At 37.6% G+C, this 18,398-nt stretch overlaps 2 protein-coding genes and 1 long non-coding RNA gene across 8 annotated transcripts in view; all 3 read left to right on the top strand.

The window, feature by feature from the left end:
• Nucleotides 1-235: 235 nt before the first annotated feature.
• Nucleotides 236-7,451, top strand: msk (importin-7 msk). Of its 2 annotated transcripts, none has more exons than XM_022845646.2 (8): nucleotides 236-478; nucleotides 1,643-1,884; nucleotides 2,162-2,323; nucleotides 2,456-3,582; nucleotides 3,967-4,206; nucleotides 4,794-5,314; nucleotides 5,438-5,871; nucleotides 6,480-7,451. In XM_022845646.2, the coding sequence occupies exons 1-8, from the start codon at nucleotides 395-397 to the stop codon at nucleotides 6,904-6,906; spliced, it is 3,237 nt and encodes a 1,078-aa protein (XP_022701381.1). In that variant the 5' UTR covers nucleotides 236-394; the 3' UTR covers nucleotides 6,907-7,451. The 2 variants fall into 2 exon arrangements, with proteins under 2 accessions (XP_022701381.1, XP_022701382.1); XM_022845647.2 differs by having other exon boundaries at nucleotides 2,456-3,573.
• A 3,130-nt stretch (nucleotides 7,452-10,581) lies between these two features.
• LOC111267403 (uncharacterized) lies at nucleotides 10,582-12,473 on the top strand. The gene is made up of 2 exons (XR_002684599.2): nucleotides 10,582-10,952; nucleotides 11,187-12,473. It is a non-coding gene; the product is annotated as an uncharacterized LOC111267403 (long non-coding RNA).
• Nucleotides 12,474-13,853: 1,380 nt separating this feature from the next.
• LOC111267404 (EF-hand calcium-binding domain-containing protein 4B) overlaps nucleotides 13,854-18,398 on the top strand; it is a 36,794-nt gene continuing 32,249 nt past the window's right edge. Inside the window, exons 1-2 of one of the 5 annotated variants that reach the window (XM_022845638.1) lie at nucleotides 13,854-15,779; nucleotides 16,032-16,117. The gene's annotated coding sequence lies outside the window, so the exon portion shown is untranslated. The remainder of the gene's footprint in view (nucleotides 15,780-16,031; nucleotides 16,118-18,398) is intronic. The other 4 variants (XM_086971312.1, XM_022845637.2, XM_086971314.1 and 1 more) reach the window with 4 other exon arrangements.

Raw genomic sequence — 18,398 nt, forward strand, 5'->3', positions numbered from 1 at the left:
TAAATTGAACGGTATGCTTCAACAAAGAGTTGGCTTCGTAGTAGCAGTGGTAATAAAGATATCTATTATCTGTTTTATTTCCTAATTTTGTAGCTTGGGAGTTCATCTACTTGCCTATAATTGACGAATATTCGAACCCGCTTCTTGTAAAGACTGCCCCATGGCGAGTGGTTCGGCGGGCAGCAGACGAACCGCCGAGATGACAACAATCATTATTTCCTTACCAGTGGTACATAGCTTTGGAGGAAATTCTGCTATAGTGCTTGCTGCTGTTGCGGTTGTAGAGCACGTTGTGGGAAACATCGGAGGGCGCTCCTAGTGTAGACGTTGAAGTGCGATCGAAATCTTTAAACATTTACTAATTGTTTTCCCCTTCTGTCTATTCTGCACAACGATGGAGCAAAGTCGATTAGCGGAGATCTGCCGCGCTACGATTGATCCGGTTAAGCGCGAGGCTGCTGAAAAGGAGCTCGAAACTGTAAGTAGAGATGACATCTGGTGTGTAGTGTGATTGGATTACCACAGGGCCCTAAGCCGCGTGGAGCGTCTAAGCATCCAACGGAGCCATCAACTGCACAAGTTATTGCAACATGAGCCTACAGTGTTTCACTAAAGTATCTGTATGTTCCTATTTGAATATGTAGGTGCACTACACTGTCACTCATGTGAATGACATGGCATTGAGTCATCTGGCCCGTTGTTCTCTTATCTAATCGTTTCTTCAACTATCCATGCCACAGGTACTGCTGTTAATGGTGTCGCCTCAGAAGGGTGGAGTCACAGTAGCAGTTGATGAAACAATTCAAAGTACAAGTTTACTGGGTTACAAAATTCAACAGTATCTTAGCCATGTGGCGCTAAGCTGGCGTGCATCCAAAGATCCGTCACTAACCATTCGCGCTGCTTCTGCAAGTGCTCTCTTCTAGGACTAAGATTTGCCAAAGCAGTTCCAAGAGTATATGGAAACTCAAATAGTGGAACGAAATTGTGCATGAACACACATTAAAATAAACTCATTAATATCCTCATGTGACGGATCTTTCTATTTTATACTTAAAATATATCTAGAGATGAACTACTTAATAAACGACTAATAAGGCTAAGGGCTAGTAAAAAAAAAACTAGCTTTACTACAGTTCAGATAACGCAGGTTCTTTAAAATTTTCTTTGGACCAGTATGATTGAGTTCAATTATAATGCTTAGATAAGGTAGTTAATTGTGATTATAAGTTTAAAGACGTTGAGATATGCCGGAACAGCCTAAACGGTGAAATAGTCATGAGCCACGGTCTAAGACGAGGTTTTTTTTATTTACTAAAGTTAGCAAACTCATGGGTCCAGTATGTCAGACCATTTATTTTTATTTGTACTTAATTTATATACAACAAGCATAAAACAGCTATGAAAGCAAGCATATGTATTTTTTTATTGTGGAAGTTGTTATTGTAAGAAGTACGAAGAAGTGCACTCTTGTTGTGTTCCTGACTGATCTGGTTTTCCGGTGTCCTAAATACTTAATTGATTACTTACCGGCGATTAAATGCTGTTGGAAGAATGTTTCTGTTTAGATGATAGACATGACTAAAAGAAAAATATTATCGGCAAGTGTTTTAAGTTGTTAAACCAGGATTGTTTTTCGCAGGTGAAAAAGATTATTGGCTTCGCGCCGTCACTCCTATCGATGATTATGAATGGAGCAATCGATGTGCCTACGCGTCAAGCTGGTGCTGTATTTCTAAAAAATCTAATTGTGTCAAGTTGGGCAGATCCTCCCGAGCCAGATTCTCCAGGACTGCCTCTAGAATTCTCACTTCACGAGCAAGATCGCGCCATGCTTAGAGACAGCATCGTAGATGCTGTTATTCAGAGCCCGCCCCAAATAAGGTTTGAGTTAATAAATACTTACTAGAAGTGTATCACTTGTTTTTATGTACCCAAGCAGCCAGTTCTAATATAAAAAAACACGGCAATTTTATTAAAGGAAAATGGTATATTTTTTCAAAATATGTTTTATTAATGGTTAGCCAGTAGTTACTTAGTCAATTGCTTAATCGTGATGAATTTGGTTTGAGCGATTTAAAGTGGTGGTTTTTACAAATATGTAAGTGTCAGCCTATTAGTACAAGTTGCATTCTATCTAGCGGCTTGATTTCTGTTTCAGAGCGCAAATGGCAGTATGTTTAATCCAGGTTATTAAGCATGACTTCCCACAGCGGTGGGTAGGTATCGTCGATAAGGTAGTCGTCTACCTTCAGACACCTAACAACAACGAGTCCTGGTTCGGTACCTTATTAGCCCTCTATCAGCTGGTTAAGAATTACGAGTAAGTAGTCTCTCGAATAATGATTTGCACATTATAAATTGAAAAAAAAATAGTTAAATAATATATATATATATATATATTATTTAACTATCAATATATATATATATGGGTTTTCTCGTTTCGTTTGTATAGGTACAAAGCCAAGGAAGATCGAGCTCCGCTTCTAGAAGCTATGAAGCTGATTCTGCCCATGCTGCAGGATTTAACAATGAAAACTTTGCCTGATGAGAGCGAGCCTGCTGTCCTAGTGCAGAAACAATGCTTGAAAGTGTTCTACGCTCTCGTTCAATATAGCCTGCCTCTTGAACTACTCAGTCAAGAGATGTTTGGACAATGGATGGAGATTTGTCGGGTTATTATTCAACAACCCGTACCAGCTTCTACCCTTGAAGTTAGTGAAGAGGAGAGGCCTGGACTGGTTCACTGGAAGTGCAAAAAGTGGGCTTTGCACATTGTCACCCGTTGTTGTGAACGCTACGGACTGCCAAATTCTGTTGCCAAAGAATACAAGCAGTTCGCTGAATTCTATATCAAGGCATTTGCACAGGGCATTATAGCCACATTGTTTCAATCAGTGTTGGATCCGTATCGACAAGGACAATATGTGTCATATCGAGTTCTTCAGGAATCGCTTCAATATCTTGTGCACACAGTTGGACAGGCTCTCTGCTGGAAATTCATAAAGCCACACATCAATGTGATTATACAGGAAGTTATCTTCAAAATATTGTGTTTTAACGACGAAGATGAAGAAATGTGGCAGAGTGATCCTACGGAGTACATAAGGGTAAAATTCGATCTGTTCGCAGAGTACCAGTCGCCGGTAACTGCTGCCCAGAACCTACTCGATACCGTTTGTAAAAAGCGCAAAAACGTATTACAGAAAACAATGGAGTGGGTAACAGGTCTGATCAATTCTGGGACTTTAACGCCTCGTCAACAGGACGGTGCCTTCAATATGGTAGGAGCAGTATCTTCAACGCTTCTTCGCAAAAAGCCTTACAAAACACAATTGGAGAACATGCTCTGCTCTTACGTGTCACCGCTATTCCAAAGCAAGGAAGGTTATCTTAGAGCTCGCGGCTGCTGGTTGCTTCAGCAATTTAGCGAAGCAAAATTTACACGCCAAGAGAATCTAATTGGATGCCTTGAACTCTTGCGAACAGCGATTATGAATCCCCAGGAGGAAGTTCCTGTTAAAGTGCAAGCAGCTGTTGCCATTCAAGATCTCATGTCTGACCAGGACGAGAGTGAGTACGGTCAGTTCATATATATGCAGATAGAAACAACGTGCGGCACATTCAAATAAGTGACTACCATAGTGGCAGGGTGAAAAGGGCGTTGGCTTTTTAAGCACGAGATCAGCTTATCGTGCGGTTACATTTGCTCGGCATGAACATAATTTCCTTCCATGCGCGTTAGGTTTTTGAAATCGTTTTCCATACTGCCAGAAGCTATACACCAGGCTATTTATGTAAAATTTAAAAAAGTTTCGGCTCTCGAAATAGTTTTGTAGACGTGCGTACTTTAAAGATAATGTACATCCTGGTTATTATGCCCCATCTATATTTCAAAGGTTTGTTACTCTTCTACATAGAAGCGTACTCTACCTAAAACATCTTCACACTTTGATGCTTTTACAGTCAAAAATTATTTGGAACCTCATATTCGTGACCTTACACTCTGTTTGCTCGACTTGATACGCTCAACGGAGATTGACGAGGTGACTTCCTGTGTGCAGCGCATCGTGTGCAACTACTCTGTGCAGTTAATGCCAGTTGCAATTGATATAACTAACCATTTGGCACAGAGCTTCACCACAATGCTTGCCCAGACACAAGACGATGGAGATGACAATGATTCGAGAGCTGTTGCAGCCATGGGTAACGGACATTTTATTCGTTTTTCAGCTTTATCTGTCTTGCCTATTAGTAGACATGCTGGATCGGTTTATATAAGCTATCATGTGTTACCAGAATGGAACAATATTAGCCCAACAACTACATTTTGCGACTTGAATACAGTTAGAATCTGGTTACATTCGTTTCAACATGTCCATTTTATTGAGTATACATATTGTAACAAAATTAAGTTGTAACAACTGGCTCAAAGACATTGTTTGACAATGATATGGAATCAGGTTCACTAAAAGAATTGTTCAATCAAGCATGAGGGCGCTGATTCTGAGGTTTGCTATACAACGCAAGTAAAAAAATATATATTACAGTATTTGATAAGCATTTGGAGATAATATGAAAAAGTTTGTTCCTACCTTTAATTTATGCCAATACTGACGCTTATGGCATTATGGGCCACAAACCTAAGTCCATAATTTAACACAACCTAGCATAAACAATTTTTTGACATGAACGTTATACACCTAGATAAATTTTGAAGGTTTATTGATCCTGCAATACGAATAAACTACATACTAGTTCGTAAGTAGTAATGAACATAATTTTGAATTCAGGTATCTTGAGCACCTTGGAAACAATTTTGGCAGTTTGGGATGATTGCAAGGAGGTAATAGCCCAACTAGAGCCAATTGTTCTCCAGATTGTGTCTGGGATTTTGACGCAAGGTGTCAGCGAATTCTACGAAGAGGCATTTTCTCTTGTCTACTCGTTGTGCTGCGACCGAGTCTCGGCAAACATGTGGCACATCTTTAGTATCATGTACGAGGCTTTTGAAAGAGATGCGAACGAGTTCTTTATAGATATGATGCCAGTTCTTCACGCACTCATAACGGTTGATACACCGGCCTTTCTCAGTAACGAGAACCATGTTATGGCAATGTACAACATGGCCAAGTACATTTTTGACAAGGCTGGAGATGAGGATCCGATGTGCCATGCTGCCAAGCTTCTTGAAGTTATGATTCTACACTGCGGTAATAGTATCGAGAAATGCATTCCAGCTTTCCTCGAAATCTGCCTACAGCGTTTGTTCAAGAAAGTCGAGTCAGCCGAGTTACGTCAAATGTTACTACAGGTTGGTATTGACATGACTGTTGGAAAAATTTTCGAAAAAAAGATATTCACAACTTGAATAGTATTATTCAAATAAACATGCAATGGAAGGGAATATTAATGTTCACTGGTGTGTCTTTTTCAGGTCCTGATTTCGGCAATGTATATCAACCGACCGTTGACGCTATCTACATTAGAGCGACACACGACACCGCCGCTAAAAGAAACTAATAATCAGGCTATTCCAGTACTAGACTTCTTTGTTAAACAATGGATTGAGGATGTGGATTGCTTCCTAGGCGTGCATGATCGAAAAGTGTGCGTTCTTGGAATGTGCTGCCTAATGGATCCTGGATGGTCGGGCAAACCTGCCGCCCTTGAACAGGTCCTACCTAAAATCATGCCCTCGTTCCTTATACTATTTGATGGTCTGAAACGCGCCTACGCGTATCGGGCCACTCTGGAAGAAGAGCAAAGCGGTGATGAGGAAGGTGAAGAAGGAAGTGACATTGACGACAGGCAGCTTAGCTCAGATGAGGATGATCTAGACGATGAAGGCCGAGCTTACATGGAACAGCTGTAAGTATAACAGCTATTTTGGCGATCAAAAAATAGGTCAGGTGCGAGTACAATATGATTTGCACTGAGGTTTGGGCAAGCTAACCGCAGCGCTTGGTAGAAAATTTGAAACATAATATCTGCTTGTACTTGGCTCCGGCCAACTAGAACGATGTATTCTTAAAAACTTATGTGCATAATATCATCGATATATCATCCAAGAAATGTAGTGTTTTTTAGTTGAAACGAATGTTTTGAGTTTCGAAACCATGCGCTGTGATAATATGGTAACGACGATTAGTAGGTGTCTTTAGATAATCGAAAATGTTATTACTTCCACTATACAAGCGTATTAAGCAATTTCGAATTGTAAATATTTGCATGTGCTACATAAAGCTAGGTACAAAGAGCATGTACCTCTTTTTTCTTTTATTTTCAGATTAGACTGTTAGGCATTAGGTGTTTAGGCATTCGGTAGGTAGGCATAGGTGTTTGTATTGATACTAGATACCCTTCTTAAGTGACCTTTTTTGTAGTTACTAGTTTAGGTATTTTACATTTCTGTTATGTAATTTCGAAGTTATATTATGAAAATGTGTAATGCGTCTGTATGTTTGCCATACTTTCAGTGCGGGCAGGATGAGAGTAGCTGGCTATTCGACCCTTCATAGTGGAGGCGGAGATCGCGACGGTGACGCAGACGACGAAGAGACAATCGATGACGAAGAGCAAACGGCACTTGAATGTCAATACTCTACTCCTTTGGATACAGAAGAGGGGAAACAGGGCTACGTGGACGAGTTTGCTGTATTTAAAGGGCTGCTTGAGGCCTTACAAAGTTTGTCTCCCGCAATCTATAACCAGATGATAAACCTACTAAATGATGAGCAAAAGAACCAGTTGCATAGCATATTTGTATATGCCAATCAAAGAAGAGCAGCCGCCGAGTCGGCTCAAATTGAGAGGCAGGGAGGGTACCAGTTTAGTTCGAATGAAGTTCCGCAATCTTTTAACTTTGGCGCTAGGAATGGAACGTTTGCTCCCCAACAACAGTGAGGAGTTTAGAGGTGACAATGCGATGTTAGTTATAGTAGCGTATAAACTATTCGTAATGTAACAACGGGAGCTGTTTGACTAGCTAGCATTTCAAAGATCTATGAATCTGACTAACTAATTGTACAATAGATCTTTGGGCCACAAGAAATTCCTGAGGCTTTGTAGGATCATTTATATGGCCATAGAGGAAGGCGCAAAATGCGAAACAATCCTCTATAGACCTTTGCAGATGACGAAACAGATTGTTGTCTCACTACTAAGGATCGCAAGGTTGCTTTCCCGTGAAAATGTCGCTGAGTCCGTAATGAATTTGCAAAAATATTATGAGACGTTGAATGTACATAAAAGCGCTCCTTTGAAGATCAACCACCTTTAATATGAATAGCATAAAAGAACTTGTGTTGGATCATCTACATTTACAATTCTGGAAGGTCCGTAATTATACGATGAAAAACAGCGATAAATAGTGAGGAGATGTTGGCCTGAAGGTTTGACTGTAAAACGGTTTTGTTATATCGTTGAAATAAAGGTATATTCAATTATTACCTATCCTGTTGTTGTTACAATAATGACCTTTTTAAAATAATTCTGAGTACGGACTTGGTTTTTAGATGATCATAGAGTCCTATACAAAACTAATCAAAGCTGCATATTTCCAAAAACACCTTTGTGTAAGCCAGCTTTCCTAATTTTTTTTGTTATTTAAGAGTATTTAAAACAAAAGGGTCAAAAGCCGCTTTTGCTTTTATGAAGGCGAACTTTTTACCTCTAGTCATGTTTAATAAAAGCAGTTATTGGCTAAATTTAATGCACACGCTCTAAACAATTAAATGAAGACTACGAGGCTTATATATTTCACATGTATCCTATTTTTTATTTGATCGAGTATTAAAACATGTATTTAAAAAGTAATTAGCCAGAGAAATCCCCAGTGAACAATGTATACTTCCGATAGATCTTGTATGACTATATGTCTATGATTTTGTAAATTTAATGTCTATTATTAAATAGATAGTCTCGGGCCTAAAGGATAACATGCTTTATTTATAGCTTTACAACATCGACTCGTGTTTATAACTATTAACAAAGTTGATATCATTATATCCGCCCCTTGGGAAGAAGAGTACAATTTTTATTTCAATGTGGGCTCTATAAGATCAAAGCCTTATCAAAAGCAAAAATTTTTAACACTAAGAAAAGGCATTATATGAAAAGCATGAAAGATAAAATGTAAATAAGCATATATGTACGGGATGCGGTCATCAGCAGTAAAAACATACTTTAATCAGAATTATTAGCGTGATGGTAAATAACATCATTTGAGGTTGACGTTAATGTGACGATAACTAAACTAAAAAGCTGGGCCTTTCAAGGTAATATCCAATATTTCTAGGTGTTATAAGAAGTCAGAAACACATAGTTGTAAATTTTTAAAGGTTAGGTTACAACAGAATTTTTAACGAAAATGGCCTACGCTATACTTTGCATTTATTTCCTAGCCGTTTTAAGGATGCGACGACATCTATTACTACTTTTTTTGATCTTAATACTATATGGTATATACTTTTCTGAAAATTCTCGACTAGCCTAATCTGGTGCTTATGGCGTCTGAGCATTAGGTTAGGAATCGAGGTCATATGATTTCATCCGTGGTCCTATTTTTGCCATAATGCCACTACGTGTACAAAATAAATGACACTGTTTGTTAAGTTTTTAAAACTGAATGTTTCTGTTGTAGCATTCGGCGGCCTGGCGTTTGGTTGTCTTGTGGTAAGTTACGAAGTTTTACCATGGTTTGATTAGAAACTTGGAATCTCAGCTTTTCAACAACAACCCAGTCACACCACAATGATAATGCAGTAAAAGATACAGGCCCAGGAAGGGCAAAACCATTGAAAATGTGTCGGGATGCTCTAACCATATACATGCTTCTTCAGGATTTTGAGGGATTGTCTTTCTAATACAAATTAGTAGATTGAGTTAAGAGTTGGGTGCAGCTAAGAAGAAGAATTGGCTTAAGAATAAAACTGCGCTTGGTTCCTGAATTTATCGGTACCCCAATAATACTGATAACACCCTGTGAGGTTAGAAAGCAGTACGATGGCCATTTATTAATATGGTAAGAAATCATGTTTCAAGATAAGGTCAAAGACTTTCAACTATGCGCAGCTTAAAGCTAGCTAATGAAATTAGTTAAATTTAGTACGTTGAGTTTGTTTATTTCAATACGTGATCAACAGTAGCGTTATAAATAGACAGTTGTATATATGTCAGATTTAGTTATATGTCAGACTTCATAATATATTAGGTTGTCGAAAGAGTATTGGCCGTTTTCAGGCCGAAATTGAAATAAATTAAAAAATAAAAAAGATATGCGCTATCTTTTTGCCGTGTTTTGGTAACACTATGGCCCCATCGCTGTAGAATTTTTGTGGTTTCTCAACGGGAAACCGTGACAAATGATTTTTGCGTCTTTTCATCGAATTAAACTAACACCGTTAACGGAGTTCCGCAGCGCCCGAAACAGATAATAGTCTGATGGTGCAGGATCCGGGTTACGTAGCGAATGCATTAAAATTTTCTACCCAAATTCTTTTTATACCTGCTAAGTAGCTATGGATATATGTGGCCTGATGTTGCCATGGTTATTCACTAGTTCATTGTTACGTCTATTCACTAGTTTTGATTGACTTTTTTCAATGAAAGTCCTGTCGGTTGTTGACAGTCACAATCCTAATCAGTCGTTTTGCCAGGTGGCATATTGCGCGATTTTTTTGTCAATCCCATCGAAAATAGTAAGGCACATTTTTATTAACATTTCTTTTTGCATATTGCTGTGCGTGATCTATATAATATATCAACTGCTTTAGAAATTTCTCGATTTCGTTACGCTTTTGTAGAATTTCACGAATGTAAATACGATCAAATGAATTATTTTACGTCCCTTCGTTTGACAACAAAACGTCGAACTTCTTTGTGTACTCAGCCTTCTTCAAATTGTTTAAAACTGTTTGATGATAGATGTTTAATTTCTTTGCGATTTTATTGCTACTCACGAATCCGTCTAGCTAAAGATTCGCAATAATTTCATAAACTTTTTCGTAATTTGTTAACCACTACGAGGGGCATCTTTCACAGCAAACTTTTGAAAATGAAAGCAACAGAACCATGTTTCAGTTGTTTCTTTGGACAACTTATCTTGGCCATAAACAGCACAATTTTTATGGGCGTAGGCAGTATTTATGCCTTTATTTATATAGTGAAATAGTAAAATAAAGCGAATTTCCATAGAATTTTCATTCATTTTAAACACGCGCTATCTTGAATCTGGATAAAGGCATTTCAGTAATATTATCATATCTAGTGCTGTCAAAACTCAGCTTTTAAGTGATATCAACGTGAACTCAATGGAACTCATATTACCTAAAGTCACCTAGCCACAAAGGCGCTCAATTTTCCTTACAACCCAATAAAAAGAAATGTTTTATATATTGTCAGTGTTAGCTATTAAGTCATAATTCTATTCCGTTTGATTTCTCAGTATGCAATATTTCTTTGGCGATTTTAATTCTTTTTTCTGGCAGGTTTCGAATTCTCTTCTGTGAGCAATGTTCATCACCGTTCCCTAGCTTCTGCCTCAAGATAGGTTTTTTTCGAAATAGTTCTTCTGTCAATTAGCATGGTCGTCCAAGTCATACGCGTGTAGTGTTTCAAAATAGAACACATTACGAAGTTATCAAATCGTTTCAAATACGAAATACCATATTTTCATATCAAATCGGAGAATACAGATTAGAAGAAAACGCTTACTGTATTGTGGAGTGATACTGCTCAAGCGGCACCCTTGCATACAGGTTTATGAGCATGTATAGCTGCATTTGTGTTGTACTTAATGATACGGCTAAAATATTGGTATTCTCTTATTGGTCTAACGCTTTTAGCAGCCCGGAGTGCGTGCGTTTTGCGTCTCTGCGTGTTTCCCACTAAAAGTCCTCGTTTCTGCTTCAGTTGGTCAACCATTTAAACCATCAAACCGTTTTCCATTGGTAATTGTATACTATGGGTTTGTATTTATTAATGTTATAGCCCATCGGTGTACTGTTATTGGCAATTTGTCGCTGCAACGTGTTTTCATCGGCTATATAACTACTTTGAGGTTTGTCTCTGTTAGAACTATGACATAAAGGCACTGTGGTCAGCATTACCCGCGTCTTGATCCAGCGTAATCCACAGATTGTTGTGTTAAACAAATGCTTTCCCTGTTTTTATGTTACTCTCAGAACACAGTTTCTCCAAACTATCTCAACTCGAAAACAGTGGGTCACCTAAAGGTTTCCAGCAGATATTAGAACGCAACCTAATCTCCCTGCCGGGAGGATACCTCTGCCGTAGCCGAAAAAACATCAGGAGAAGGAAACAAAAGTAGAGCTAATGTCTGAGTCTGCAAGTACCAATCTCAGGCTGCACTTGCATTCGTGACAAATAAGAGGAGATAAAGAAAAAGAAAAAAAGAAAATGTAAGGTGGCTAGGCAGCGACCCGCCAGCTAGTTATGAAGATGACATTGGAAAACGCGGTAACTTGGACGAGAAATTAATGGAATTGACGGAACAACACGGCAGTACACGACGATCAATCCAGCTTAAGATAGCAAAATCGGAAATCGTGACTTACGAAATGGAAGAAGAAGGGATGGAAAATTGGTAAATGCAAAGCACGACAAGAAAACGTCTTATGTACATAGAAAGAGGAAAATGGCCGTGGCAGTTACAAGAAATTCGCCCAACAATTTATTTGGACAGGAAAGCATTCCGGGAAACTAAAAAGCTCAAACCACTAATTTCCTAACGATAAACCTACGGTTGTTGATTGATAGTTATATAAAGATCGCGGTAAAACGCCTGGACCCTTTGAATGTAACTGTAACATAAGAGCAACTACTAGGTTACACGCCATTGTTCTAAAGTGAGTAGTGAATAACCAATTTAGTGATGAGACAAAGCCAAGAGGTCTATAGGCTTTCGTTTTATTTTGATGGTTCAGACCAATTTAAATCCTCGTAAACAAATCGGCTATTGAAGCGAACGTCAATATATAAAATGTCTGTGCTCAAATCTTCACTTTAAGGCCTTGGATCTAATTAGCTCGTATTGCATGCTAAATGACGTGAACACCAAATTTTGCTGTAAAGCTTGACTCGACAACTCTATTAATTATGTTGACCTATCTAGGAATCCTTTTGTGTATTCTGGCTTTCTTGTCTTCTATTCTATGATGGCACTTGCATCTTATACATTTATCATATCATACATTAAACGCCATATTGATATAGTCGAGGTTAAGTAAAAACACTCGCTGAACGCATCTCAACTTCTCTTTTTTTTTAATTTGACCAAACTTCGCGCCATACGTTACAACATTTTAAATCGCACTGATCACACGTACGGTACTTGGTTCCGCTCTTTACATTTATTATGATACTAAGAAACTAATTAAACTAAGTGGTATTTTAATTGTCCTCAAATTAATTGGTCGGAGATTGTGTCGAATAAATACGATTCAAGAAGATCTTTTTGTGGATTGCTTTGAAGCTTAGCTTATAATAACTCGTGATTATTTGTATATTGTATCTTTCAACTCAATTTTTGATGTCGTATTTACTTCTGATTCTACTACAAACAGTGATTAAAACACGATTATTAGTCTTGCTTTTGCGGAATCAAATCATGTTGCCATTTTTTTTTATATCTAAGTTGTACGGTCAATCGCTGGAGTGAAATGGCTTTGTAGTTAGCGCATTCAGTGCATTGGGCTACCCTGATGATGGTGTGGGGTCGATTGGTGCTAGGGGTCATAACCATTTTCGTACAAAATATTTTTCGGCTTTTTATTCCGATTAGTATTATAGTCGCGGCAACTACAACTGTGTGTAAAAGGTACCGACTTTCACGCCTGCAGGCTAGTAGCGGCGGCTGCGGTTATTCCAAAAAACCACACACTTTGCAATTTTCTTCGTCCATAGAGATCATACAGGCATCCTAAATCCATATCTCACTGATGCAATAAGTCGAATAGCCAATAGAACGAAATATGGCATATATTACATCACATAGGGATGGGTTGACACTCTGTAAGGTAAATCTATTTTTGATGAGTTTCGGCGAGAAACTAAAGCGCCCAATTATGCCATGGGCTCCCATATGATGAATTCTATAGTAATTGCTCATGATTCATATCTGGGGTACATAGACTGCAGAGGCTGAGAGTTCAAAATTCAACCGACAAAATCAACTGCAAGAAGACGAATACATATTCACACTTCGGTGCAATAACCTGGTCTTTGTTCAGTAACTGTGAACTTGGAGTACCGCTAAATATGAATTAACCTGTTTACTCCTACAGTTGCCTAAGATCCTTTTAACTGTAGAATGACTTACAAAAAATTTCTGTGAATAGTCGGTGAATTCGATTTAGACTTCAAAGATACTAGTTTATATTTTTTCGCTAAGCGGACGTTCGGTTAAAGGGTATGAGTATGTACATGTCTATATATTTCTTGGTTCTAAGTCACTCCAACTTAGACAAAATTAATACATTAGCTGAATTTTTTTACCAGTTCCGACAACCGCACGAGTCTGGCCACGAAGGTAAAATCAACCGTACTTGTAACTATATAGTTTTCATGCGCCTATGAAGCTGTCTAAACTGACAATATGTACCTTCTAAACAACTCAAAATCCAGGTTCACTATTACTCCCGTTAAAATATTGTTAGTGTTTCACAGGACGTGTGCCATTTTCTTAGGGCAGAACTAATAGTCATGGACCAATTAAAAATATTTTCAGAAAACGCATTGTCATCATCTATATAATATGTCGTCCAGTATATGAAATACCTCACAGTCAGTCGTATTTTGCAAAGATCTTAGCCTTACGCCTTTCAAAATTCACCAAAGATAATAATCGCCTAGGTTACAACTCAATTTCTTATTTTTTCACCTAAACTCAATTATTAAAAATGACTCAGAACTCTAAGTTTAATAAACCTCTAGGCCATTCTATCACATCTATTTTAAGCAAAAAAAGCCTTTCGGCAGACTCGACTACTACCTGCTCCCCTAAAAATGCGAAACCCATGCAGATATTCATGAGTGTGCTACGTAATGAGCCGATGCTTACACAGCTGAACGATTTTTGAAACCAACTTCAGTCAGCTTTTTCCTATTACTTTTGGAGGTAGCTGTGTTTCTTCATCGTTGTACGCCATGGCAGTGCTTGATATAAATAGCTATGCTCTGCCTGATGTCAAGTATTTGGAACATTCGTAGTACGTGCGTTTGAAATCGTCTTGATAAATTCGGTTCATAATAATACAAGCAGTTGACTCACTTTTCGTTACTGGAGTGAGAGTAAAGTGCAACCATCAACAGTGAAGTGTTGTGTTTTCAAAGATTGTAAGCTAGATTACGGTTACAAGATTGTAGCATTGTTCTGCTGACCTTACCCGTCATAATTTATCGTCTAACGGATTTTTTACTATCAAATTGATTAGCTAGTCTGAAGAATGAATGCTCCAAATTATAGTGAGAACCAAACTCATTAACAACATTTATACGCGAAGCATGAACGGGTAGATTCAGAAGCATGGTCCACCCCCGAGTTCCTTATTTTTAAATAATTTAAATAGGTAAATATATTCGCATGTATGCTATTTTGAAAATCCGAGAGATAGCCCTTTCAGCCGAACTCAAAACAACAAAAGCAAATAAGAAATCTCATATTTCGTCAATTTGGCCTAGACCTATCGTACTACTTTCGTTCAAATTTAAGGGTATCACTTTCAAACTATACTTACAACAAACTCTCGGAAAACTTAAACGATCTTAGTTATACATATGCTTAAATATCGTAGGTTGTTTCCATAACAATTGATGTACTGTAGAAGAGGCATAACTTGCTAGCGAAGTAGAATGCGTCTACTTTAGGTCCAATTACGTACATTACGAAATTTTGAAGGGGCTGCAGAAATAGAAGGTCTATTAGAAGGCACCAGTAATGGGTTAGTATTTAGATTCATTTTATGAAACTGTTACGCGGAAGGATCCCAGAGATCTTTGAAAGCAGATGCGTTTGTTTATTAACAGTAAACAAGTAAAATACCTGCAGATATGTCAACATAAGCTTTATCTACCAGATAAAAGCGTAAGTGATTACGTTACAAATGTTTTCCTGTTTATGTTACTTTAATAAAACTCGAGCTAAAAATTTTAGGACGAAGAGCAATTGAACACTGACCTTGTGTTAGAGCTTTAAAAATAAGAAACTAGAAACTTGTGTAGTACAAAATTATTTATAAGTGCATTTTCCAAAACAAAGAATGTGACGCTACAGTCGGGTAGTACGTAGTAGCTAATGCAATTGTCATGCAACTTGTCATCTGAGGAAATATATTCGGTGTGAAGAGCTAGAGAGTGACCCTGGCAGCCGAGCCTAATAGGGGCCACGGACGCTCTTCGTATGGGGTACCATATATTAGTCAACATAGGATAGCGTTAGTATTAGGTCGGTGCACAGAACGTTTTGTGTCTTTATGTGGGCGATCTATTGTGTGCGCCGCTCGGCCATGGATAAAGCGACGAATAGGCTCGAGCGTGCGTGCTATTACATAGGAGCAACAGCTGTTCAACCCTAATGCGACGTTCATGGCGTCTGGGTTCCTGATTGCCAGTAGATCGCTTAGTGCTAGGCGCTGGTGAATTGCAAGGTCTCTAACGACGGATTGGACCACTAGGACAAACAAGAATACGACGCCTACGAACGAAACACTTGCTACGATCTTTACGTCAACAGCCTCAAGCCAAAATCGCTTAGTTAGGTCGGTTTTATAATATGTTATGAAAATATACAAAATAGAAGGAGAACTGATATACGAGAGTCTGTGAGTCGCTATACGTCGCTAAGTAGATTTTAGCGATAATGAAATAGAAATGTGTAATCAAAAAGTGCTATCAGTTGTCGCCGTATACACTTTCTGTTGGATAAAAATTAAAAAGATTCGAAGCTAAGTTTTATAAAATGTCTAAGTAGATTAACGTTGATGTGCTAAGTGTTCTTCTTATTTTCGCAGAGGACTACTGTGTACCTTCCTGTTGCTCCCAACCTAAGACTTAGGTCTAACCACCAACATCATTTTCGATCTTTTATACTCCGCAAGTAAGTAGATTTCCTTTTGCAGATTTTCGAAATATTAGAGAAAATATTCCCATTCTAGATACTCAGTCTGTTTGCCTGAGCAGGCGGGATAACTTAAGGAGAACATGTTAGGCTTTTCTTATTTAACTATTAAAACAAACCGAAAGCAAGTAGCGTGTTACACGAATATGTTTTGAAGCTGTAATCAGCCTTACGTAAAGGAAATGGTCGTAGCAGCCGGCGTATTGCTTGCAATGGTTTTTATTGAGCGAAATTTTCGTAGCCGGAGCCAAGGTTAGATTATACTTATACTAAAATAACGCTGCAGACGGGCAGGATTGTTCAATTGGCTTTGACAAAAATCCAATGACAATTGGATGTTGTCCACGTAACTCTAAAAAGAAAGGCGACTTGAGGCAACAATCAAAACAATTTATATTGCATAATGTTTCTACGGTCTTAGATAATTACTGTTATAAAATGTCTATGGTTTTGCATGGGATGTTTTCTAATTTCTAAAAAAAAGTAAACTAATGTAATAGATATATTCGATTATTTGAAGCACAGAAGGTTGATGTAACGTTTATCGCTGATCAGAAATCATACATATTTTTTTTGTAAAAAAAGTTAAGCGTGTAGCCAAATTTGGATTAGAATCGCTTTATTTATTATTTATCGCTTTGCTTATTCATTTTTAGATTTTCCTTGACCTTTTTAGTTATAGGTCATTTTAAAGAAAGCCGTGTGCTTTTTAAAAAGGTTTACTCAGTAAGGCAAATCGATCAATGCGTAAAAATAGCGGATGTTTCATATGACTGATATAAAGTGCATTTTGTATAGGCCTGTTTAATAAGTTGATACCCATAAGCCTCGATAGCGAAAAATGATTTACATAGGGTAAGTGATGACGCATTATAACCAATAGGACAATTGGAGACAGAGAAGTGCTATTATAGTAACAAAATCCGTTATTATATGTTTTGAAACGTTAGTTACTTATTATTCTTATATTACAAACTGAGAGAAACGAAAATATTACATACTGCTTTTGATAACTTTTACGGACCGACAAGTTCTTAGGAATTGTTTCGTGCTTTAATTAGGTATTATTTTGTATGTCTAATCTATGGCGACTATATCCTCCAGGCGAGTTTTTGTTGATTAAAGTTTCGCAAATTGGACATGGAATACATCACACACGTTTCCCACTGGCTTGGAGTCCATTGATGGGAAGCCCATTTTTTTCCAGGTTAAGCATTTTCAATGTTTGATTCATAATTTTGGATTACGTCACATGCGAAACGTCACCTATGGCCGCCAAAGCTCTGCTTTGGTGAAGGGTTTTCTCGATTCCAGCAATGCATTGTTATCTTTCTGATCAGCTCCTCGCTAATCTTTAACACTTTAATCTCTGTTCTTAAAACATTAGCACCACTCATCGACTGTCTCTTGCTTTAAGCCATTTGGCCTAATGTCTTTACCAACCTTATACACATTTCCGCAACGCTGTGGCCTCTGAGGAACAAAAATTTGACCAATAAGTGTTGATTTTTAAACTCTAAGGTTAAAAATGTTTTTAATTAATTGTTTTTCTTTAAATATTAATTTTAACTATTCTTTTAATGTTTTTAATTAAACTAATATTAATTAATGTTTTTCCTTCTAAATTCGTTTGTTCTAGGGTAACCTCAACTGGCTTTAATTTCCAAATTTTTTAAAGAACATTTACCAACTAAATTTCATCTGCTAGTGGCGCGAGTCCAAAAATTAACAGCATACTAGATTTAAAGATGGCGATTGCGGCGTTAAAGGCAAAATTTCGAATTGACCGTTTATTTGAGGGCGTATGAAGGATATTGTATACTATTAAAGTAAGGAGCTAAGAAAAAAATAACTTTAAAATATAATTGACAATACCTAGAGCATTTGAGCGAGCATCTTATGCAATAGCACTAGCAATTATGCCAAATATTGAGAAAGTGATTTGCCTCATCTTGTCAAGAGCTAACGTCAAGTATTTTCGGAACGTTATAATGATCTTTTTAATTTTTTAAACTTTATAATAAAAAAAAAAACTCAACCATAATGCTTTTGCACTATATATACATCGAACATAACTTTGACCAGTTCTATATTTCAATCAATGAAACATTCCAGTAGAAACTTAATTACCCAAACATTGAACAAATTGAAAAAGGGGGTGGTCAACAGAATGGCGCAGAAGCTTGAGACTTTCAACTTATGCTGAAAAAGTGGAACAAGATTATAATTTCCAAGGTTTTTCTTTATATCTTTGATATAT

The sequence above is a fragment of the Varroa jacobsoni genome, unplaced genomic scaffold (genome assembly GCF_002532875.2).
Source record: "Varroa jacobsoni isolate VJ856 unplaced genomic scaffold, vjacob_1.0 scaffold_1180, whole genome shotgun sequence".
NCBI classification, from domain to species: domain Eukaryota; kingdom Metazoa; phylum Arthropoda; class Arachnida; order Mesostigmata; family Varroidae; genus Varroa; species Varroa jacobsoni.